This window comes from Chrysemys picta, chromosome 5 (genome assembly GCF_011386835.1).
Source record: "Chrysemys picta bellii isolate R12L10 chromosome 5, ASM1138683v2, whole genome shotgun sequence".
Taxonomy (NCBI): Eukaryota; Metazoa; Chordata; order Testudines; family Emydidae; genus Chrysemys; species Chrysemys picta.
Genome location: NC_088795.1, coordinates 27,030,221 through 27,054,781, shown reverse-complemented (window position 1 = coordinate 27,054,781; position 24,561 = coordinate 27,030,221). Strand labels below are relative to the sequence as shown.

At 37.9% G+C, this 24,561-nt stretch overlaps 1 protein-coding gene across 6 annotated transcripts in view; it reads right to left on the bottom strand.

Moving 5' to 3' along the window:
* Positions 1-24,561, bottom strand: part of WDFY3 (WD repeat and FYVE domain containing 3) — a 289,358-nt gene that overhangs the window by 106,958 nt on the left and 157,839 nt on the right. For all 6 annotated transcript variants that reach the window (XM_005292053.5, XM_005292052.5, XM_042856446.2 and 3 more), the window contains 8 exons: positions 20,829-21,006; positions 19,009-19,223; positions 15,449-15,561; positions 13,092-13,323; positions 8,824-8,924; positions 6,969-7,187; positions 3,044-3,225; positions 36-267 (listed from right to left, as the gene is read on the bottom strand). In XM_005292053.5, coding sequence (XP_005292110.1) covers positions 36-267; positions 3,044-3,225; positions 6,969-7,187; positions 8,824-8,924; positions 13,092-13,323; positions 15,449-15,561; positions 19,009-19,223; positions 20,829-21,006 — 1,472 coding nt within the window. The remainder of the gene's footprint in view (positions 1-35; positions 268-3,043; positions 3,226-6,968; positions 7,188-8,823; positions 8,925-13,091; positions 13,324-15,448; positions 15,562-19,008; positions 19,224-20,828; positions 21,007-24,561) is intronic.

Here is a 24,561-nt window from a genome sequence, read left to right as displayed (position 1 = left end):
CTAAAATCATTTACAACAAATTTATTTGTACTTACATGGGATGTACACTGCTTGAAAGCTTCCAACATAATTTGGTCCCAGCTCATAAATGGTGCTAACACTTGAAAGAGGCAAGACTTCCTCTAAGAAATGTGTTGGTCCCAAACGCCAAACCAAGGAGGAGATCTGGCGTTGGGCAGGTGGTGTGCCAGTATAGGCATAAACTGTGCTGACTACTGGTGGATTAGCAGAACCTGACCCGCCTGGGCTACTGTGAACATAGTGAAGCTGTAAAAGAGAAACAAATGTCAAAGCCGTTAGGAGGAGTACAAAGCTATCACAAAAAGAAAGTAAATAACTTGGAAATTTAGAAAGCGTTTCATGTGTTCAAATATATATGTAAAACATTAAACTAGTTATGGTAACATTTCTCTTGAGATAATTGTGCCTATGCTGCTAAAAGGAAATTGAAACACAGAAGTTAAGTAACTTGCACAAGATTACTGACTTTGTGGCAGAGCCATGCTCAGTGGCGCTGGAACACTTTTTATAGTGGGGGTGCTCAAAACTTGCGAAACTGCAAAGCCCTCTGTTTACCTTGCGCCCACCTTACCTCTGTCCGCGACCCCCCCCCCCCCGCCCTCTAGAACTGGGACTGGGAGCAGGGCCATGGCTCCAGGAGAGGGGGACGCAGACAGAGTAAGGGGGCCAAGGCTGGGACCACAGCTGGGGCAGATGTAGAGCCTCGGGCACGGGGCTGGCGGGAGCAGAGCCCTGGGGTCGGCAAGGGCTGAGCCCCGCATAAAACCTGGGGGTGCTGCAGCACCCCCCTGCACTGTTCCCACGCCTATCGCCACGCTGTGTCCAAAAACCAAGCTCATTCTTAAAGAATTTTAAAGAACACAAATAACTTCAGAATAAGTCCAATGTTAGGAGCTGTTACACACTGATACAGAAGTTACTCTAGATTCATTGTTTTATTTACTGGCTCTTTTCTAGGTGTCATCGCCATTTTATCTTTGTACCTAAATTCTAAAAAACAGAAACAAAAAACAACAAAAACATAACACGCCAGACTACATCACTAGAACACAAAATTACAGCTACAGTCAATATTTCTGAGATAGCCATAAAATGATTTTATACTCTAGTGATCCCTCCACTTATTCTTTGAAAATTAAAGAGAACAGCAAGGATAGTTCACACCCTGATCATGCTGAGGCACAAATAAGCAAAGTTATTTCATTCCAGTGACAGGGAAACAGAACCAAATTTGCCTTTCTGATCTAAAGAATAAACACTGCCCCTTATATAGTAAGTCCAACCACTAAACAGATACTTCCCAATACATACAATAGTACAAAGGTTTTTTTTTTAAATATATGGAACAAAGTCTGAAACAATGGTCTACAAACTTGTATACTAAATGAAATTTAATGCTACAATTTGGTATAGACACTTGAAGTCTTTACATAAAATTTAAAGAAAGGACTGCCATTATCAACCAATTTTCTGCCCAAATTCATCATTGTAGCTTCATGCAAAACTCTGGCATTTACATTTAAGGAAAACAGAACTGCTTAGAAGATAAACAGATTCTGTAGCGCACAAACATACGTCTACAATTATACACTGGAAATTTCACCAGGCTTTGGGAAAGAAAAACATTTTTGGAAGACTGCCCTTTTACAGTGTTTCCAAAGCTTTGTTGCACATTTTCTCTTTTCAGTAACATGGTAGGGAGAGCTTTTTCAATTCTGCTTCTTTCAAATGTCATATCAGGAGTATTTTGCTTCACACCATTATAGCATTCACATAAATCAAATCTGGAAGGCTTAAAGAGGCTGAACTGTTGATCTCTCACTTCACGGAAGAATCCAAACAAGAGATCTGTTCTAGTGCCATACAACTAAGCTCTCCTTTACTTAAAACAAAACAAAACTGCCATCTTTTATTTTACACAAATTAACTAGATTCATACAGCTGGAAAAAAAACATCCTAAATGAGAAACGTGGGTTACCCTTACACTAACAGACTAGTCATCAGATTAAAAAAGGGTAGTAATTTGTATGAAATACTGAAATTCATCGAAACTATTATATTCCTCATTTTGCAGGATTAATACAGAGTGCCAGACATATGTTTATAGTTAAAACATTGTTTCACCTGTAACGTGTTAGGTCTGTTAGAAGGAATGTCATCTTTTCCTCATCACCGATCCAGTTCCCTTAAGGCCCAATCCTGCCCAGTGTTGAGTTCCTGTCAGTCCCCATGACTTAAGTACGAAGTGAAGAACTTTTAGTACACCTTGCAGGATCAAACCCTTACTGATATTTGCTACGCTGCCTTAGGCTTCATAGTTTAGCCACTTGGGTATCAAATTCCTGACTTGTACTATTAAGCATTCCTCATCCCTCAATAAAAAAAGAATATAAGGAGTGCTTATTGCAATCCTTCTATTTAGATTGCTTAATGCTTTCCAGGCTCCTCCCGAATACACCACACCCTGAACCTAACATATGGCCACACTGGGCCATTCCGACCACTGAAGATACCACATGGGCAAAATCTCCCAGAGGGAAAGGCAAGAGAGTGGACCAAGCTCCCCCCTATTAAACTTCAGACTCAGGATGTAGCCTCAACACCCCACTCCTTCCCTGGGGTAACAGCCTTCTGCTGTCTAATGTAGTTAGTCCAATAGTTTAAGCTATGCTGCAGTTCTGAAGGTTCAGGATTCAAATCCTACCAGTAATGAATGATGGTCCCCATTGTTGTTACAAAGCACATAATAGATTTTGTTTTTTACCTCTTTCCTTTTAATAGTAGTAGGACTGAATCAAGATCGTGTAATGAAGGAGGATGTTTGTAGAACCCCCTGCTTCGTTTGTTACTGATAGTGCGTGTAAGGAATGATGCAAGGAACTTAGAAAAAGTCTTTTCTATTTGGAAGCAATGATGCTCCATCACCCTGGGCACAAGTAAAATACATCAGTATGATGTGAAAGAAAATATAGCAAGTCTAGTGGAAAAACACAAAGTTAAAATGTAAAGTTTTTACTCCACCTTCACAGTATTAACAAGCAGTCCATCAATGTAAAGTGCCGCTGTACTGTTTTTCAGCATGCCTTTACTCATCACCAGAACAAGATGATGCCACTGTCCTTCCACTATGAGGTCACCACAGCGAAATCGAGCACAACAAGGAAGAATCTCATAGAAGGATGATTCTTCACTGAAGTCATCAACTAAAAAGAAAGGAATATTAATGGGAAATGATGGCTATCATAACAGTCTACTCCTCTATTTCCTTAGGCTTTACATTAAAATACTATAAATCAATAAATTAAGGTTGACATTTCAGAAAGCAAATACATTTGAAGGCAACCAGAAACCCAATAAAAAGTTATATGGTCTGAGTAAATCATCAAATATTGCTTTACTTTCAATTAAAATGAAAGAGCGAACACAGAATTTTTTAAGTTTACTTTATTGAGCATGTATTTTCAGAGTCTGATAATATGAATTCCCTTACAGAGTTGCAGAAAGAGAAACTGGTATAGCATTATTAGTTTTAACAGTTTCCACACTTATGTTTCTTTACTTTTTATCCAAGAAAATCCTAAGCGCACTGATTAATTTTTTTTTACTTCATTTCTCTTATTGTTCTTACCTGCTTTGAAACAGTAACTTGAAGCCCTATCTCCTGCGGCAATATTTTTCTTCATTTTCATTGTGGAAGTACATAATTGACACAAAATGATGTACTATCAAGACTCTAGTACTTTCTATATAAGTACGAAGGGTGGAGTTTTCAAAATTGCTCAACATTGTCCCAACTCAAATCCCACTGAAGTCAACAGGAGTTTTACCAATGACTTCAGTGGGAAGAGATGTAGGACAACAATTTTGAAAATCCCACTCTAAATAATCGTACACAAATATAGTACAAAGGACCATCATTAAAAACTTTATAAGAGATGGATTAACTAGTGACCAAGTCATATAAAGGTGGGACACAGATGAGGAGTTTTCATAAGGTCATAGGCAACTTTGACCTGTGTTATTGGTTCTCTCAGATATGTCGATAATGTTTTGGTGAGGTTTTTTCTCCCTTTTCAACTACTGTACAGAGAAAACAGAACTGCCAACTTAAACTCTCAATTTCGACATACCTTGAAATAACAGTTCAATAATCTTTCATGAGATTAAGAAAGAAATAATATAAATCAGAACATTGATTAAGGCCACTGGAAAAGTACAGGAAATTTTGCCAAAATTTGAATAGTTTTTGCCTCAATCTGGAAATTGTCTTAAAATCTGAGACTTCTTTCAAAGCAAATTTACCAAGTAAATATGAAAACAGTTAGTTGTATCAATTTTATTTAAAACTATTAAATAATGACTTTTAAAATTCCATACAAATATTATGTAATCAATCTTCAAAATACGTGTGTAACAGAGATGAGACTTATTATCTGGGGAGTCAGTTAGTTTAAAATAATTTGCCAAAATTAACACTGCAGTTTAGTCTTTTAGCAGGATCAGAACTATACTGTGCTCTTTCCTAGTTCTTAACTCTTCAAAAAGAGCTGCTGATTTCATTTTCAAAACATTGAATGTGCTTTATTTTAACTGAAACATTGCTCATTTTGTGTAACAAGCATTTTTAATTTAATTTTGGAAGGCATGAACAATTCCCAAGACCCAATTACACTAGCTTCTTATACACTCACTGCTCCAAGCTCTATTTTAGATCTGGGGGAGGGGAGGGGGGGGGGGAGGAGGAACCCTTGAAGATTCATCTACCAGGGAACAACTTAATAGAAACTGAGTTCTCTTGGCCTTCCTTTCATCTTTGTCTATTCAGGCAAAAGATCCCACTCTCTTCTCACCTTAGTGACAGCATCTGGGGAAAACTCTGAATTCCTTATAGATTTCAAGAAAAAGAAGGACAAAACCAGGTGATCCAGAACTAACTTATAAATACACACCATCTTTTTCAGACTTGTTTCTCACAAGCCAAACACTTTAGGGGTACACAATTCTTGATTACAAAAAGAATCCTCAAGTAAACAGTTTGATCCAAAATACCATCAACACTTTCAAAACTGGAACCTCTGGTAGGCTTGTTATATCAGGTCTTAGGTACTTATTTCCTTCATACTTTACAGCAACACTAGCCAATCATCAGAAAATAGTAGGGTGACACTTTACCAGAGCAGATTTTCCAAGCCAATTAAAAAACAGTGTTTGTAACTTGTCAGAAAACGTCGGGTCTTCTGACAATGCCTTTTCAAATCCAGTACTTCTTGGAAGAGTGAGAGACATACCAATTGAAGCTTGAAATGTTCAAGTTTGGCTTACATGCAGACAAAAGAAATTATACAAACTTATCAAGATTTATTTCTCTCCCAAGAAGAGTCTACAGTCTCACAAAACAGAGGTATAACCATATTGTGTGATTGAAGAATTTTAGAACCCACTGTGTTATGGCTATTAAGTCTTTCATTTTTATTTCTTGAACTTCTGACATTTGTAACAATATGAATATGAAATTAATGTAAAAAAGAGGAATACTAAAAAGTATGATCTGCTCAACTTTCTACAAGTAATTCATATCATGAAAATTCTTAATGCATGTAGCTCCAATGGGAATATTGTAAGTTTTTTTTAAAAAGGACAGGAGTACTTGTGGCACCTTAGAGACTAACAAATTTATTTGAGCATAAGCTTTCGTGGGCTAGAGCCCACTTCATCAGATGCATCAGATGAAGTGAGCTGTAGCCCACAAAAGCTTATGCTCAAATAAATTTGTTCGTCTCTAAGGTGCTACAAGTACTCCTGTTCTCTTTGCTGATACAGACTTACACGGCTGCTACTCTGAAACCTATACATTTTTAGTAACTAGCTGAATTTACTTTTTGTCCAGAGCAGTGTCCATTTAAAAGATAACAACACTGTTAGACCTACCTGAAAATAATCAACCCTTTCATAGCATCTGAGTTCAGTGCTAAAAGGATACCTTTTAACCTACTTTTGAACCATTAACATCTACTACATGTTTATAGCCGTGACAGTTGTCCCTTTTAAGTTTAATCATCTCTTCCAGAAGACTAAGAATTTACCAACATTATTGACTCAATCTTTATATAAGTTCTAAAGAATTCTACATTAACACTCATTTAATCTTCTTACTCAAGGTAATTTCTAATTTTCATGTAAACTAAGTTTGAAATTAGGTTGAAAACTTTCTTGCAGAATCTTTAGACCTTTGTTATGGCCTTACGCTTGGTTTAATTAGAGTATGTTTTTCAAGATTGGTAAAATTAGAGGAAAATATAATAGCAGCTTCCATATCTAATAACGTTACTTTTAAAAAGTTCTAAAGAGTATCAATACAGACAGCTAACTCTAATTATTCAGACGCCTATCATTATCCTTACACCCCCAGTCACAGACAGTGCATGAGACCACATGCCCTCTGCAGGGACTTCTACAGAATGATTGTAACATTAAGACTGGAAGTAAATGGTTGATCTCTTCCAAATGGCCAGCAAGCATTGGCATAGCCAAAATGTGCTAACATGAAGAACGTATGTAACCTTTCTATGTCTTGTTAGCTTTTTTAGAATAATGCTAGTAAGGTTTGCGTTTCTGACCCATAGCACAAAGTCTGAAGCAAACATGTTAGTTTATTTAGGAGCAGAAAGACTATGAAAAATGGTGGGGTTCTTCTCCTTGAAATCTGTAGCACTAAGGTTGGTGGTCATTTTATTTACATTCACACACCAACTTTCAAAGCTACCCTTATAATTCACAGAGAAACAGAAGTGTGCTTTGCATTTCATTTGTTGCAAAAGTCATTTAGAGGAAGAAATATTTCAGTGAAAATTCCATCAACTGCAATTCCTAGACATCAACTTAACTATGAAGATATTCTTATGCCTCCATAATACTATCAAAAATATGAGACTACAGCACCTCTTACCATAGTTTTGAAGCAGTTCTTCTTTAGTTGAAACAATTAGTGATCGGTCTTTTGCTGAGAGGATAATGGTAAGGCATACATAGTGCTGCTCTGAAGAGTTTGCTCGTCGCACAACAGTAAATAGTCTGACTGGATGGTTATTAGGAGGTGTACTAAAATGCTCAATGCAAAACCAAGTTGAATAGCTTAAACCAGATGGTGGAGGAAAAAACCTTTCCCCTAAAACAAAAAAACAAAATGTTATTATAGTTGTAGCAGCAATAGTTAAGGTTGCACAAGCATTTCCATTCTGAAGTTCCTTTTGGCAGTTGCTTATAAACTTTCACTTTCTGGGCTGAAATTTTACAAGTCTGCTCTCTGGCTGAGGGTAATATACATACACATACACATAGAGAGAAAGAGAGAGAGAGAGCACGCGCGCACGAGAGGGAGAGCAGGAGAGAGAGCAAGAACTATTTTTGAGAATAAGGAAAGTGAAAAGAGCCCTTTTCCAGTTTATAAAAAAATACTCCCCCCTCCCTTCCCCCACCACTCAGTGTCAGTTCTTTGGAAAAAAATAATTGAAATTTGACAGGATCATAGTCCTTAGACACTTTCAGTGTCACAGTGAACTTTGTTTTGATTTGACAGGGCTATAATTACCAAAAAAAAATAAAAAATAAAAATCACAATTCATCCACATGTGGGAAACTTTTAATTATGAGACTTCTGTATAAAAAACAGCATTCTAAAAGGAAAAGGCTGTAGTGTGCTTGAATGTGTATGGAATTTGGTGACTCATGCCTCAAAGGGCCTATCTGTATGAGCTTTACCTCATTTCATTTGATCCCTTAAAGTTCACATTGCATGAGGCAGCTCTCTAAAGCAAGACCTTTAATCAGGGAAACCAAGGGAATTTAAGTGCTGTCCGCTAAACAGTTCTATATTATAGATGTGCATTCTTAACTTTGGCAAATGCAGTTATCTCCACAGGATTCTTGATTTATTCAGGTTGGACAGTATTCTGTCAGCAAATGTTAGGAGTACTTAATAACTAAGACAGGAGTCCTATGAATCTGTTTCCCATTCTGGGATAATTCTGTTTGTAATTACAATAGTGTACATTATAGTACATCTAGTGAAATGAACTAACTCAATGTAAGCAATGCAGCGCAGCAGAATTGAGCCGTAAGTGTACCAACGGTATGATGTACAATGAAGGCTTCCACTAACTGCCACAGAAGTCAATAGGAATCTTTCCATTGACTTCAATGAAAATTGGATCAGGGCTCACATGTGACAGAGGTCTACTCCTTAAAAAAGGAAGATCAAAATAATACATGTTGTACCATTCATTCTATTCACTGAATGAGGCTGGGGTCCTGAATAAATAACAGTATTGAGACGATGCAACAATGATTATTGTATAAAACAATTAAGTTTGAATGTGTGACCTAAATTACAGCACTTCCTGAGTTTTGGCTGTTTAACACTGCAATCTTAATGTTCTCTTAACATGTGTTCTGAAGGAATAAATTTGACTATGTTGTATTCATATACATACATACATACAGATATATATACACACACACACACACACACAGTACATTTGCATCACATACATTCCTTTTACACAGTTCAACCTTATGCTGAAAAATCTTTCACTGTAAAACGTTTCTACATTTTCTATTTCTTTTTGCTGATGCAGTGGAAAACAGTAGAAAGGTATATAAATAAGATATAAGAAGAGCTCTAGACTATTTGAGAGGGGCACATATAATACTGCTTTCACTTTGTGGTTAACAGAGCAATACAGCAGTCATAAATAGTACAGAGTCATTAATATATAATATTGTAAACAGCTGTATGTACTTACCAGTTCCAATGCCACTGACTACAGCACCATCAACAAGACCTGTTGTGACAGCATTATTTGTAGGTGCATTGTGGGGAGCCAAACTTGGCAAGAATAGACAGCTGTTAAATAAAATATCTCTATATTAGTGTTTGTGATAGCCAAATATCAATGCAATTTTCCAATCTCTACTTTATAAGTAAACAAAATCTAACCTGGAAAAAGATGCTGTAACATGCTCACACTGTACTTGAATTCACTTGCTTACATAGAGAATACAAAAAATGTATTACCCCTTAATTTTCTTTCCAGGACTGAACTCTCCTCAAGACATTTTGTCAGTGCCTGTCTTACTGTAGGTACCAGAGGCAGTTGACACTTGTCCATGAAGCTCTAGGACCTCTGTCCAATGCCACTTTAACCTGATACTGAAGTCAGTCATAACTCACCCCAGCCATTAGGACTAGTGTCATTTGTGTTGGGAGCTGTGTCAGCTAAAGAATCAGAGGGATTCAGGGTCTCATCCTAAATTCTTATTAGATTTAATACAAACAACTTCAACAGCCTTATTTTGTTAAATTCCACCATATCCACCTAAACAACTTACACTGTATATATCAGATACTTGGAGCACCTTTGAGTCAAAGTATACTTCTGCAGGGAAGTGAAAGTCAAGTCTATCGTCCTTTAAAAAGAAGTATTAATGGATGAACAGATTTCCTCTGTGGTGGCTGACGACATTTCTCAGGATGCCACTATGGAATGTGTTGAGTGTTCCCTGATCCTTTAAAGTAATCAGTTTATCTACAGATAAGTATTCTTTAGAGAGGCATCTGGCTAACGAGCTGTGGAGGATTTATATTCCTTCAGGCCCAAGTTTTTAGGATGATAGGAAAGGAATAAAGTGTTTTCCTGGACTGGCAAGTTTTGACAAGATGTATTTCCACTGCTCTTCCCACATCTAGGATGCGCTGTGTTTCTTCTTTCAATTGCTGAGGCCTTGGGCAAACCGAGGGAAGACTGATTACCTCTGAAATAAGGAAGAGTTTATACTTTGGTAACAAATAACTTTGGAGTCCAAATAGCTACTGTGTCCTCATGTAAAACAGAAGGGAAGATAGAACTACCTTGCTGGCTGAGATGGTTGTGCTGCCCTAAGAAACCTTCAATATAATGAGGTCACCTAGGAGAGAGACAAGCCAAGCACGCATGTCTGACACTGCCTAACTTAAAGGCCAGCAATATGATGGTAGGTGGGTGGTAGTCTTAAGCCAGGTCTAAACAGTCTGGTGAAGAATACAGAAAAGCTGGAATATCTGTTCTTTTGTGGTGGTGATCATTTTGATATTAGTAAGAGAATTGTACCAGAAGAGTTGCATATGTTGAAGCCAGGAAAGATGTTATCTAATTTTGTTCAGAACTTGACACCCAGTAGCCAAGCTTTGCAGTTCAGGTAATCTATGTCTGGAGGCAGGAGCAAGGCCTGGGATAAGAGATCCTGCCTACTGGGAAGGTGAACAAAGACCTCTGTAATAGCGCCACTTGGTTTGAGTAGCATGGTCTCTTTGGCAAATCCTTGGTTAAGGAGAATGATCAACACACATCTGTCCCTTTCTAACCTTCTGAATCACTCTTCTTAATGATGGAGAGTGAAAGTGTAGACAAACTGGATTAGGACATCTGTGATTCAGGCCATCTGTTTCCCATAATCACAGTTCTGCTTCCCTGACCTGGGGAAAAGCAGCTTCACGTTTGGGTTTTTGACTTGATGCAAATAGGTCCAGCTAGGGTAGCTCTCTGGATATTAACTGAATAATTCTTGGTTCAGAAACATTTTCAAGTTATCCACCTGCTGAAGACATAGCAAATCTGCTTTTGTGTTCTGGTTTACCTTTATATGGATTGCCTTGGTGCAAGTTAGGTGACCTTCTACCTGCAAGAGAATCTGCATCATGTTGACCTTTACACTTGAACTTTGGGTGACCCACCAGTGGTTTACATATGTTATGGTTGTGTTTACTGAATAAATCAGGATGTGCTTCCTTCTCAGGTGATCCTGGAAATCCTGAAGAAGCAACCTGACCAACTCATGTCTAAAACACTGGTACTCTGGAGTCTTAACCTCAATATCCTCTTTGCATTGTGCTCCAGGTGGGCTCCCCATACTAAAAATAACCCTTTGATCTGGCGAGGCCCCTGCGGAAGATGATCTAATCAGTGTATTGTCTAACATATATAAATGGGTCTCAGCTACTTAACCTGGCTCTTATCACTAATAATTTTATAAGCATTCTGGGACAGGGGGCAGGATAGCTCAGTAAGGGGGCGGGATAGCTCAGTGGTTTGAGCATTAGCCTGCTAAACCCAGGGTTGAGAGTTCAATCCTTGAGGGGGCCACTTAGGGATCTGGGGCAAAATCAGTACTTGGTCCTGCTAGTGAAGGCAGGGGGCTGGAATCGATGACCTTTCAAGGTCCCTTCCAGTTCTAGGAGATAAATTAATGGAGATATCCTATTTATTTAGAGCAGACCAACGATAATATTTTGTACTGATTGTGATATCATAGGTGAACCAAAGAGATTGATGACAAGATGTGACTGCAATATTCAGATCAACTCTTGACAGAGCCACTGAAACCTGAAAGGACTCCTGAAGAAATCACAGTGATAGTAAAAAGCTAGAGTCACCATCCTGAATTTTGTCATCTTCTTTCAACTATTGTAGCCTCTCTAGGTCTAACATATTCTGGAACTCGGTTGAGCTTTTTTCTTATTATGAACAACAGAGTAGGGCAATGTGCACCCTTCATCTTGAGGGACAGGTTCTACCAGCTCTAGAAACTGCAAGATTGCATCCAGGATAGTTTAATTATATGTGCCTTGTGAGGTCGGAGTGGGGATGTAAAAAGGGAAGTGGAGCAGTCAAACTCCAGAATATCCATGATATACTCTCAATCCAACCTGTCCGAAATAAATTGGAACCAGGCACTTGATAATTGGGATATTCTGTCCTGTAGGCCTATTTCAGGATGGAGAGTCGGTTGCAGTCAATGATACAAACTATTAGGACTGGAAGGAGGGACTGAATCCATTCCCCAATCTGAGCTTCCCTCTGGCTTTCTGAATCCAAGTATTACCCCTGAAATAAGAAAGTTCTCCTTCTTTGGTAACATTTTTCTTTTTTTTTTGGGGGGGGGGGGGGGGGAGGGGAGAGATAAAAGGTAAAGGAGCTACTCCTCTTGTCTGAAAGCCTGTAGTCCTTTCTGAGAGCAGCTTGTCCATGTAACTAGAAACCTTCCTGGCAAGCTTCTGGCCAAAGAGAATTCCATCTGAGAAATTAGAGACAATGGATTTTCTTTGAATAATTATCCACCATCCAGCGTTTCATTCAGAGTTGTCCGACTTGAGACTGCCTGGCAGTATTTTTAAGCCTGCGTTAGCTGACATGGATCTCACTGCCAGCCAAGTGGAGTCCACCACAAATGCAGAAGTAAGAGATATTTTCCTTACAAATTACTTGAATTCATTCATAGTGGTTTTGAAAGGGTCTGGCTCTTCACAAGACAAATATGAAAAATGTTTTAACTTCTTCTATCTTTTAAAAAGCAACCTAGGATAAATGTTTTTATTAGAAAATTGCTGAGTATTATAGCACCACATCTTAATCTTCCAAGCACTTATATAAACACTAGCTGATCCTCACAAACATTCCCACTTACTAGATGGGGAAATGGCATCAAGGAGGTTAAGTGAATTAACAAAGGGTACAGAGGGAGTTAAGTCCTGTACACGGATCACACCTCTAATTACTGTGAACAAATTGTTCTACAATGATTTGCACTTACTTACTGGCTCAATTTCCTTTTAAAAGTTACTGCTTCAAAACAATTTTAGTTCTATTTCTACTTTGCCTATAATTCTCTAGTATATAACTCTCAACCAAATCCTTCCAGGTTTCAGGGTAGTTTAGGATAATTTTAGGGACACAGGCTTCATTTGAATCCTGGCAGCTAGCTTCTTTGTGCTAGTATATGCTTGTGTTTCTTCTTTATTTGAAAAGATCCCACCATGCACATGTAAATGATCATCTAAGTAAGCAGTATTATCAGTGGCATCCACACTTCCACAGGTAACAAAAAGTGCTTCAAATTCATTAGTTGAATTCAGCATCCTTTGTCTGAAGGCACTGAGTATGTAGTTCTTTCTGTAGATTGCACACATTTCTTTGAAAGAAAAAAGAAATAAGATATTCTTTACAATACACTATTTGAAAGCGTGGCAAGACCTTACCCAAATCCTTCAAGAGATGTGTCAAATTCAATAAATGCTGGAGTAACTGACGATCCGTGAAGTCTGATATCATGTGGGGTTGTCATGGAGACCAAACACTTCACCCTCGTCAGGGGTACTGTGCTTCCTTCTGCTGGCTTTAGCAGGCTCCTGCTTATGCGGTAGTGGTTATCTTCATGCAAGCTGAACACGCTGTCAGAACCCAGACCCTCCATTGATGTGACCATACTACCTACAATAGAAGCCAAGAAAAAAAAAATATTGGCAGAAGAAAGCATTTTTTCAGGCCCTCATTTATTTATATACTTTTCATGCCCCTTTAACTGCAGTATGAGTGCTTAATAGTCATCAGCTCCTCTGTGAGTAGCATTACCCTCATTTTAAAGATGCTAAACTAAAGCAAAGAGATTAAATATCTTGCCCAAGGTCATCAGAAAGTTTGTGACAGAGATGGGAACTGAACCCAGATCTCATAAGTCCCTCTCCAGAGCCTCAGCCACAAGTGTCCCTTTACTTCCTCTCAGTTTTTCTGTTGAAACAGACTTCCTGATGCTCCCGTTCTAATACACTCAGGTTTCTTTTGGGTACTGAAGACAAAATGCAATTTTATTTTAATATTGAGTAAATGAAAAGATAGTATTTTTCAAAGATTCTTGAAGTCTTTTCTGAATATATAAGTAACGTACTGCTAAAATAAGTTAAATACATTTTCTCACTGTACATTGTACAATATTACTGACCAGTAGTTTTTCAAATTATACCAAGATAACTTACTACTACTAGAGTTACTTGTGTTAGTCCCCTGAAAATTTGTCGATTATGCATGTGCCTGTCATCCAACAATGCCTAGCACGTGCTACCAATAACAAATTTAAAGTATGCCAATGATGTAGACTATGTTGAGAATGAATTGATACAGAATAACATTCCCTATTATCTTTCATGTATCATCTAGGATGCAGAAGATAAATAATTTTCAGCAGAGCTAGGGAAGTATAAATGCCATTTTAAAAAGCACTGGTAAAACTTCATCTGGAATACTGTGTATAATTCTCGTCACCCTCTTTCAAGAAAAATGACTTGAAATTGGAACCAGTGCAGAGAAAGACCACTAGAATGATCAGTGGAATGGAGAGCCTCTCTTTTGAGAGGAGGATAAAAGAGTTTGGTTTGTTTCACCTACCAAAATGAAGGCTGGGAGTGGATATGATTGCTTTCTATAAATACAACAAAGAGGTAAACATTAGGGAGGGAGAAGGGCTATTTCAGATAAAGGACAACGTTGGCAGAAGAACAAATGGCTATAAATTGGTCATGAAGAAATTTAAGATGGAAAATAGAAGCACGTCTCTAACCATCAGAGGAGTAAGGTTTTGGAACAGCTTCCCAGGAGGAGTAGCGGGGGCAGACAACCTAACTACATTTAAAATGGAGCTCGATACACATTTATGAATGGATTATATGATGCAGTGGCCTGAAGTGGGGATGGGTGGGGGCAGACGGGGAGTGGGAGGGAGAAGTGGACTCAGTGAGTCAGGATGTCCCTTCCAGTCCTATATTAGTATGTCAAAGACAATGAATAGTGAACAATTATATTCCTGAACTTCCTAACTATTAAAAAGATATACCACCAATTTAAAAACTAATCAGTTTTTAAAAACTGAATTGCAATTAATTTCATGTACCCTACCAATTTCTATGGATTTTCAAATCACAATTTTTATTTTTGAAAAAATGTTTTTTCAACACCCCCCCATGCTCTCCCTTTCACCTTTTGCCATTTGAAAGACAGAGGAAAGCTGAAAATGGCCCTGATCCTGCAGTTATGCTAGTGCACATCTTTACAATCACTCTGAGTCCCACTTAAGCAATGGGAATTGTTTCAGGGATCTGAGGTAGTGCACCAATTGCATGGCTGGAGCCTAAGCAATTATTGCAGCAGAAACAGTGAAAGGTGATGATACACAAAGGGCTGTCACAAATACACAAAGTATCTTTGAATTACTGTAATCTTAGATGCTATTTGTAAAGATAAGATTAAAAATCAGAGATGAGTAATAGTTAAGTAGATTGTGTCCCTTAAAGTTATATACTCCTCACAGGATTTATTTATTTAGTAAGTTAGTTTAAGTGGTGACAGATCCCATACTGTTGTTAAGACCTTTTGTGAAAATAATGCTTTTTAATTATAATTGGATAGCTACTTTTCCCCTTTGTAACTAAAAAAACCCCCATCAAATCATTCAGATTATTTATTTCATTATGTGTCAATGTCTCTCTGGAACTTTACCTATAAATTTTTATTAGCTATAAATCAGATTTGCCGATTAAATATATTTCTGATGTTGAACACTTACTTCTCATCTCTGGTTCATAGCTTAATGAGCTGGGTTTGTGCACTCGGTACAGTTTCAACAGCTTTTTGTCCCAAGCGCCACAATTCAAAGGATTTGCCAAACGTAAAAATTCCCTGGATAAGAGAGACAAAGAAATTATACAAAGCAAGTTGCTACTTGTTTTCATTTTTAAAGTCTGCAACCAAACACAAAACAGAAAACATTAAAACTATTTAAATAAAATATGAATTCCAAAAACAAATACTGACAGCAAGCAAAAATATTTTGATTCAAAACTATTTCTATTTTTAATTAACAACTGCATACACAATGTGTATGTGTGTATATACACACACACACACACACACACACACACTGTAAATTCACTCATTACCACAAAATGTTATGATTTCTATTTATTTGTGATGCGATATTTTGTAATAAACCATTACATATTTTTGGATAACCACACTGCTAAAATATAGTAGTAAAAACATACATTCTAGTCTTTAAAGTAAGTAGACTTTTCTCTCAGATTTCTTTTTTTTCCTTTCTTTTGTGAAATTATAGCTCATTATACCCTAAAGATTTAAGTCACTTGTTGTTCTTCCAGAAAGGTACAAAATGGGCTGCACATTTTATCACCAATGTGCCACAATGTTGACAAAGGGACCACCTCAAGCAGACAAGAGCGTAGTTCAGTCTGCAGACCGATTTAAATCCTCGATCCCTCAGCTGAGAATACCGACTGAAGTTGTAGTTTCTGATGTGGATACACACCACTAAAAACCGAACTGACACTACATACCGCTTCTTACAACCAATCAACAATCAGACTGTAAACCAGTTAATCTGGGCTAGATCTGAATGGACAATCCAGCAGGGAAAAGTTCCATACGTCATTACTAGCCACCTAGTTAATTGCGTAACTTACTGTTTTCCATACTGCAGGCACTACTCAATCTATCCAAGGTAGATATATCTCCATAATAATAAAAGTATCTCATAGAACTGGAAGGGACTCCGAAAGGTCATCGAGTCTAGCCCCCTGCCTTCACTAGCAGGGCCAAGTACTGATTTTGCCCCAGATCCCTAAGTGGCCCCCTCAAGGATTGAACTCACAAACCTGGGTTTAGCAGGCTAATGCTCAAACCCCTGAAGTATTAAGCAGAGAACAAACAATATCAAATTCTTTTCTATTGCTGGCTTAGCCCTGGTCTACACTACAAACTTATATCTGTATAACTATGTCGCTGAGGGGTGTGGAAAATTCACATCCCTGAATGATGCAGTTATACCAACTCAACTCCAAGTGCAGACAGTGCTATGTCGATTGGAGGGCTTCTCCCATCAACACTGCTACCACTTCTCAGGGAGGTGGAGTACCTACACCAACAGGAGAAGCTCTCCTGTCAGCATAGGTAGTGTCTTCACTAAGCGCTACAGCTCTGTTAAGTGTAGACAAGCCCTAAGAAAGGTGTACTAGAACACCTGCATTAACATGGAGGTGGGAAAAAAACTAACTAAACTGTAGCAATCACAGTGCATACTGTTACCAACAAGAAACGTCAGTGACCAGAGCTTGGTCATCAGCCTTTCAATGTGTTTTATTTTTCTCTCAGAAATCGCGTACATTACGCTATAGCAAATCTATTTTCACAAAGACCAGAAATTGTCACTAAATTATAGAGTAAGCCAGTAATAAAACCCCACCGACTAGAGAGGTTTGTCCTAGACATTTCTCCTTTCAGGCACCTCTTTCTCCCTCATACATAAATTAAAATAAAGAGCTAAAGAAAAGGGAAGATTTAAGTCTTATTTAGTTTAAGTTACTTTATACTGTTTAGAAAGTCCATTATCTTTAACTTCTGTGCCAGGGAAGATAATGGAGCAAGTAATTAAGGAAATCATCTGCAAACATTTGGAAGGTGGTAAGGTGATAGGGAACAGCCAGCATGGATTTGTGAAGAACAAATCATGTCAAACCAATCTGATAGCTTTCTTTGATAGGATAACGAGCCTTGTGGATAAGGGTGAAGCTGTGGATGTGGTATACCTAGACTTTAGTAAGGCATTTGATACAGTCTCGCATGATATTCTTATCGATAAACTAGGCAAATACAATTTAGATGGGGCTACTATAAGGTGGGTGCATAACTGGCTGGATAACCGTACTCAGAGAGTTGTTATTAATGGTTCCCAATCCTGCTGGAAAGGCGTAACGAGTGGGGTACCGCAGGGGTCTGTTTTGGGACCGGCTCTGTTCAATATCTTCATCAACGACTTAGATATTGGCATAGAAAGTACGCTTATTAAGTTTGCGGATGATACCAAACTGGGAGGGATTGCAACTGCTTTGGAGGACAGGGTCATAATTCAAAATGATCTGGACAAATTGGAGAAATGGTCTGAGGTAAACAGGATGAAGTTTAATAAAGACAAATGCAAAGTGCTCCACTTAGGAAGGAAAAATCAGTTTCACACATACAGAATGGGAAGAGACTGTCTAGGAAGGAGTACGGCAGAAAGGGATCTAGGGGTTATAGTGGACCACAAGCTAAATATGAGTCAACAGTGTGATGCTGTGGCAAAAAAAGCAAACACGATCCTGGGATGTATTAACAGGTGTGTTGTGAGCAAGACACGAGAAGTCATTCTTCCGCTCTACTCTGCTCTAGTTAGGCCTCAGCTGGAGTATTGTGTCCAGTTCTGGGCGCCGCATTTTAAAAAAGATGTGGAGAAATTGGAAAGGGATCAGAGAAGAGCAACAAGAATGATTAAAGGTCTTGAGAACATGACCTATGAAGGAAGGCTGAAAGAATTGGGTTTGTTTAGTTTGGAAAAGAGAAGACTGAGAGGGGACAAGATAGCAGTTTTCAGGTATCTAAAAGGGTGTCATAAGGAGGAGGGAGAAAACTTGTTCACCTTAGCCTCTAAGGATAGAACCAGAAGCAATGGGTTTAAACTGCAGCAAGGGAGGTCTAGGTTGGACATTAGGAAAAAGTTCCTAACTGTCAGGGTGGTTAAACACTGGAATAAATTGCCTAGGGAGGTGGTGGAATCTCCATCTCTGGAGATATTTAAGAGTAGGTTAGATAAATGTCTATCAGGGATGGTCTAGACAGTATTTGGTCCTGCCATGCGGGTAGGGGACTGGACTCGATGACCTCTCGAGGTCCCTTCCAGTCCTAGAATCTATGAATAAAGAATCTTCTGTAGCAGTGGCTACTACTTTTTGGTTCTTTTCACATTTTTAACCAAGTTTCTCTTCCCTGCCAGCCAAACTAGAAGCTGTAAGGACATGTATTTCGACACTATAATTTAAAAATATCAGAAAGGCAGCTTAAATCTGAACATTGAAAAAATACTATATTCACAAGGTAACATTCTTATTAACCACAGCAAGGCTATATACAACAGGATCACTATCAAACACAAACAATCAGCTATTTTTTCTAATACTTTACTAAGAAATTGAAGTTGCTGAAATTGACCAACCAACATCATCTATACACCAAACTTTTTGACAGACTGGACCCACCCAATGTGAACATCAGTGACCTGAAAAAAATCTTTCTGACCTCAACACCATTGGCTCCAGTGCCTGAGAGGCCAGCCTTTCAAACATTCTCTGGAGTGGGGGATGCAATGAATGGTCCTCATCAGCAAGAGCGGCACTACATCTCTGTAGAAGACGTGCATGGAGTCCAGCTTCACACATTACTTGCTGGTTTCTTTCCGTATGCACCAGGGATTGCAATATGTTGGCCACTGCAAGCTGAAGATCCAATGCATGCTGCAAAATATAATAAATAAAAATACCCATATACTAGAAGGGAAATAATTAGCACAGAATGTCCTGTAATGCAATTTTAAAAATGAGAAAAGAGAATCTAATTTAAGTATGTTTCCCTTCTCTTTGAAACAGGACAAATAAATTAAACAATGCATTGATTAGAACTCTGCCAAGGAAATTTGCTCTGGTGCACCTGATGAAAATAACTTCTGCTTTAAACAGAAGTGAGCAGACTTAGAAATATGTTCAACTTGCTTAGAAGTTTTATCCTTATCAGCTCTAAGCTGTTGCCAAAAACAGTCTTTCCCACATCATCCACTGTAATAAACTTTGTGCCATATGCAGCACATTTGTCGCTACAACGGTGAACACAAAAAGGCTTCCAAGCTCAAAAGAGAAAAACAGCAAAATGTTGTCATAGCTATACATGCCTGACAGTTTTTGGAGCTTCATTTTGATAAACAAGGATCTGTGGGGTAAATATCTGAACTGAAATCTCTTTAAAATAGTTAGCAAAAATATCACATAAATTCCGTTTAGTAAGATGAAGAATATATACAACTATAAAATATTAGATTTTAATACTTTCTACACTGCTAAACTTAAAGATATCTTCCATTAGAAACAGCTAAGGGTAACAAAAAAAAGTTGCCATACTGGATTAGATGACTAGTCTATCCAGTCTAGTGTCCTGCCTCTCCAGCATATTCTCCAGCATAATACAGTATCTGATGCTTCAGAAAGGAAAGCAAAAAATTCATAACACTTGCTAACACTTTTACTTTATGAGATTTAATCAAAAAGTAAAAGAGGACTAAGAACCAAAATGATTTATACTGGTGAAATAATTTTTTATGTAAGCAATTATTTATGATGCTCCTTCTACTCAACTGTATTGATTACCTTAATCTTACAAATGCAAGTATAATAAAAAGGACAAATAAAACTCATAATATACCGTAAACCTTTGCTATATTGACAAAAAGACATGTATTTGGTCTATTATCTGAATTGTACTACACCAAAAAGCATGAGTAAAATAATCTCTCTACCAACAGCCATAATATTACTTTTACTACTAAGGATTTTTTCCACTTTTTTTTTTTTTTTTTTTTTTTTATAAATAAAGAGCATATATAAATGCTAGGTTGACAGTTTTGGAGACTGAAGTGCTCTTACATAACCACTAGAACATGGGTAGAAGGACAGCAGCTGTGCAAGCATCCTCACACTACCCTTCCCATGTCTTTTACCCTGACCTAGGGGTAGGTTGGAGAGGAGCAAGGTAAAAGATTGTAGAGTCTGTGCCCATTTCCTTGAAATCTCTGCTGGTTCTTTCAGTAATAATGGCAATTAGTGCCAATTATGCATATGGTCTAATTATGTAATCTCTTACTCTTTGATATCTGGACTACAACTAGCACATCTTAGGGGGCACTAAACCACCTCCAGCTATTAACTTTGATTTAATCAATACCTTCGTTCAATTCACTAATTCCTACACTAAATTTCCACTAGCAACAAACAGACAAGAGACACTGTAGCCTTTTACTATCCATTCCCCTAGTCAGATTCAACATTAAGGATTACAGCTTATTTGCTTACTTCTGGCTGTGCAGTTGATCCAACTGAGGCTAGAAGATCCAACATGGCGAGCATAGCTCCAGGGTGAATGATGACAGCATCAGAGCTTTGCAGCAGCGTGGGTCCTGTGTGGAGCTTCATATCAGCTATGTTTTTGGGAGGGTACACAGGTGGAGTTGAAACAGAATGATATGCATGCCTATAGGACAAGAGGAAAGAGAGCTTTTATTATACCCATTCACTATTAGCTCTGCACTTCTCTATTAACTATTGTAACATTCAACTTGTACATAGAAAATTCCCAATTAAACATGCCAGATGATTTCCTCTTCTTGAAATCACAAGTAGATATTCTTCCGGGACTAGTAGGGAGAATTTCACTTCCATAATATGTTCCAGCTCCGGAACGCCACTTCCTGTTAGAAAAGAGATAATATCTCCCAAGAAAAATATATTTCCTCATAAAAATTTTCACTTCAACATAGAGTAGAATACATTACACACAATAGTATAAACAGTCCATAAATAATGTTTAGACAAATGTTTGGGACAAAATCAATTTTCATCATCCGTCACTCCGTTTTTCCCCTCTGTAACGGCTGCTTTGAAAACTCACTATTACAGAATTGAAGGCAATTTAAACAATTAACTCCCAAGATTATGAAGCTTGTTCCAACTATATACTCAGGCTAGCAGCCCATACGTTCTCACTCTCCCAATGAGTTCCTCTCAGCAACATTAGCATTACATGGAGCTTCTGTGATCCAAGAGGACTTCTGCAGGTTCAGCATGTCGACACTAGAGAACAGATGATTTGAAGGCATAAGCAACCACTTATGTCTATAAGCCCATAACCGTTTTGCATTCCAATGAGATTCTCAGCAGTAACAGTTTCATGCCATACTTCTGGCGCCAAGACTATTGCAGATTCGGCAGCTTGGGCAGTAGGGCAGTTCAGAGAACAGATGCTTTGAGGCAATGATTTAGATGCTAATATTGCTCATGTGGGGCTTCTTTTCTTGACAAGACTCATAGTCATTACAAAAAATATGCAACATATGTATAGTATATGTGCATCTTCACGTAGAATGTGGGCACAAAGCATAAATACTAGGTAACAATTTCTTTGCAGGTCACAATATTCCCTACTACTTTATAGATATCTACTTTTGCCTTCAGAACAGTCTTCAAAAAGAGCGCTATCATTTCTTTCTTGGAATGTGAGCCTTTAAAATGGAGGAAATTGTTAATATTTTGATTCCTCACCTCCTGTTTAAAAAACTACGATATATTTCTTTATATGTGATAAATCAAGTAATTCTATGGTAAGGTTAAAAATTAGTTCAAAGACATATCCCTCCCAAGAAGTTTTGAATGCTGCCCAAACCACTTTTGAAAGTATTTTCACAAATTGTGCTTGACTCCAACCTCCATTTTTAAAAAAAAACATGGATCTCTAGTATGGCCAAGGCCCAAAACACAGTTATTTCAGGGTATTTTCTTATTAGACTAAGGGCTTGTCTACACTACCACTAAAGTCGATGTAACTTACGTTGCTCAGGATATGAAAAAGCAGCCCCCTTGAGCAACATAAGTTACATCAACTTAAAGCCGTGTCTACATGGTCATGACAGCGGGAGGCGCTCTCCCGCCAACACAGCTTCAGCCTCTCATTGAGGTTGAGTAATTATGCCAACAGGAGAGCACTCCCTTGTTGGCATAGTGCATCTTCACCAGACATGCTACAGCAGCACCAATGTAGCGCAGTAGTGTACACTAGCCCTAAATTAAAAATGGCTGGCAGTTTTATCATGTAAATGTTATTAATCTAGTACTTTTCTCCCTGGTTTAATAGGTTTCTCAATACTTGGATGATTTTTTGAGGTTAAAGATATGGGTAATTCTTTAGCTGATAACTTTTTTCTGCTTAATAGGAAAAGTCCTGCTTCTTTACAATAAACACTTGTAACTCTCAAGTGTCAGAGTTCACAGGCATTTAATTTCTTAAGGATTACAAGTCCACATATATTTAAGTGTTATATTAAGACTTTTTGACCAGGATCCATAACTGAACTTCACCATCAGAGTAATTTCAAAAAATATTTTTCCACAGAGTTTCAACTTGCCTAGAAATCATTCCTTACAGTACTGTCATATTCTGTGGCTGCCAACACCATCCTTTTGTTGTTGCTGTTGTTGTAATTTATATTACAGTAATGCCTAGAGGGCCCAGTCAAGATCAGGCCCATCATGCTAGGTTGATGTATAAACACAAAGATATGACCCCTGCCTCAAATTGCTTACAGTCTAAGATGACATTCAAGGTTGTAGGGAAAGGGATGCAATCAAACATATACTATTTTCTTCTTTGCATTATAGAAAGCATGAACTATCCCCATTTGTCCCTCAAACTACACATAATTAATTGGATGATTTCCAGGTCTGGGTCTGCTTAAAATATTCAAATGTTCCTTTTCAGTTTTCTCTACAATGGATTCCTATTTCCAGAAGGCCACAAATACCAGTTCAAGAATACTTATTAGAATGGAAAGATAAATTACAGCTCAGAAAAAAATATTACAAAAGGTATTCACTAAATTTGGTTGTTCCCTTTCCTATTTCACCTCCAGAACCTTAGGTACATCACACCTAGCTGTCTCTAGCATATATTTTTATAGTGGCCCTCTAGGAGAGAAGAAAAGAAAAAGACAATAGGAAAAAAGTTAATGTAAACAAAGAAAATCTACAGGTCTTCCTAGACAGAGACAAGACTGAAAAAAGTCCAACTCAAACTTAAACTATTGGGTTTAATTATAACTATGTGTCAACAAAGATAAGCACAGAATCATAAAAATGCAGGCCTGGGGGACCTCAAGCGGTAATCCAGCCCAGCCCCTTGCTCTGAGGCAGACCAAGTACACCTAGACCATCTCTGACAGGTGTTTGTCTAACCCGTTCTTAAAACCTCCAAGGAGAGAGGATTTCACAACCTCCCTTGGAAGCCTATTCCAGTGCTTAACAATCTTATAGTTAGAAAGTTATTCCCAACAGATTTAGCCAAAATTGAGTAGCATTTGTTGCGGATAACCACTGTAGAAGTCTGTCTCAGAGTGACTGTTATCCAAAAGTTTTCTAAGTTAATGGATAAAAAATATTTGTAATGAAAGGCACACTCCCTTTTCTATTTGCCTTTTGATTAGGGTGTCAAGCCAAAAAGTGTTCCTCTGCACAGATCTGGCATCCTCTTGAATGAGATGACAGTTCAGATAATGTCCAGTCAGCTCTTCTACTTCTGAAATTCCCAGAAATCAAACTAGCACTAAAGCAATAATGCATGATCTAATCATACAGTTGGCTGAAAGCACAGTACTTCTAAGCTACATAAAAACCACTGTGTATGTAACTAAACATTGACTAGACAAGTTATCTGTATTCTGTTTATACAAACAATAATATTTAGGTGGCAACATCTTTTGGGTAAACAAGACTGAAAATCAGTGCACTGAATGTTTGTGTATATAATTAAGAGAGCTTAAAAACGGTATATAGACAGAACTTTTAGACATTTTTGTACATAGATAGCAAATAAATTTCTTTTGTTCATATAACGCCATACTCTGTGCTTGTTAGTCTGCTAACCTAGGATAAGTTATATAAACTAGATAGCAGAATAACAGACTATGGCAAGTGGGAAATGAGTGCAGGAAAAAGGAAATGTAAAGTGGAGAGAGAATACTGCTTTTGGAAGAGCATT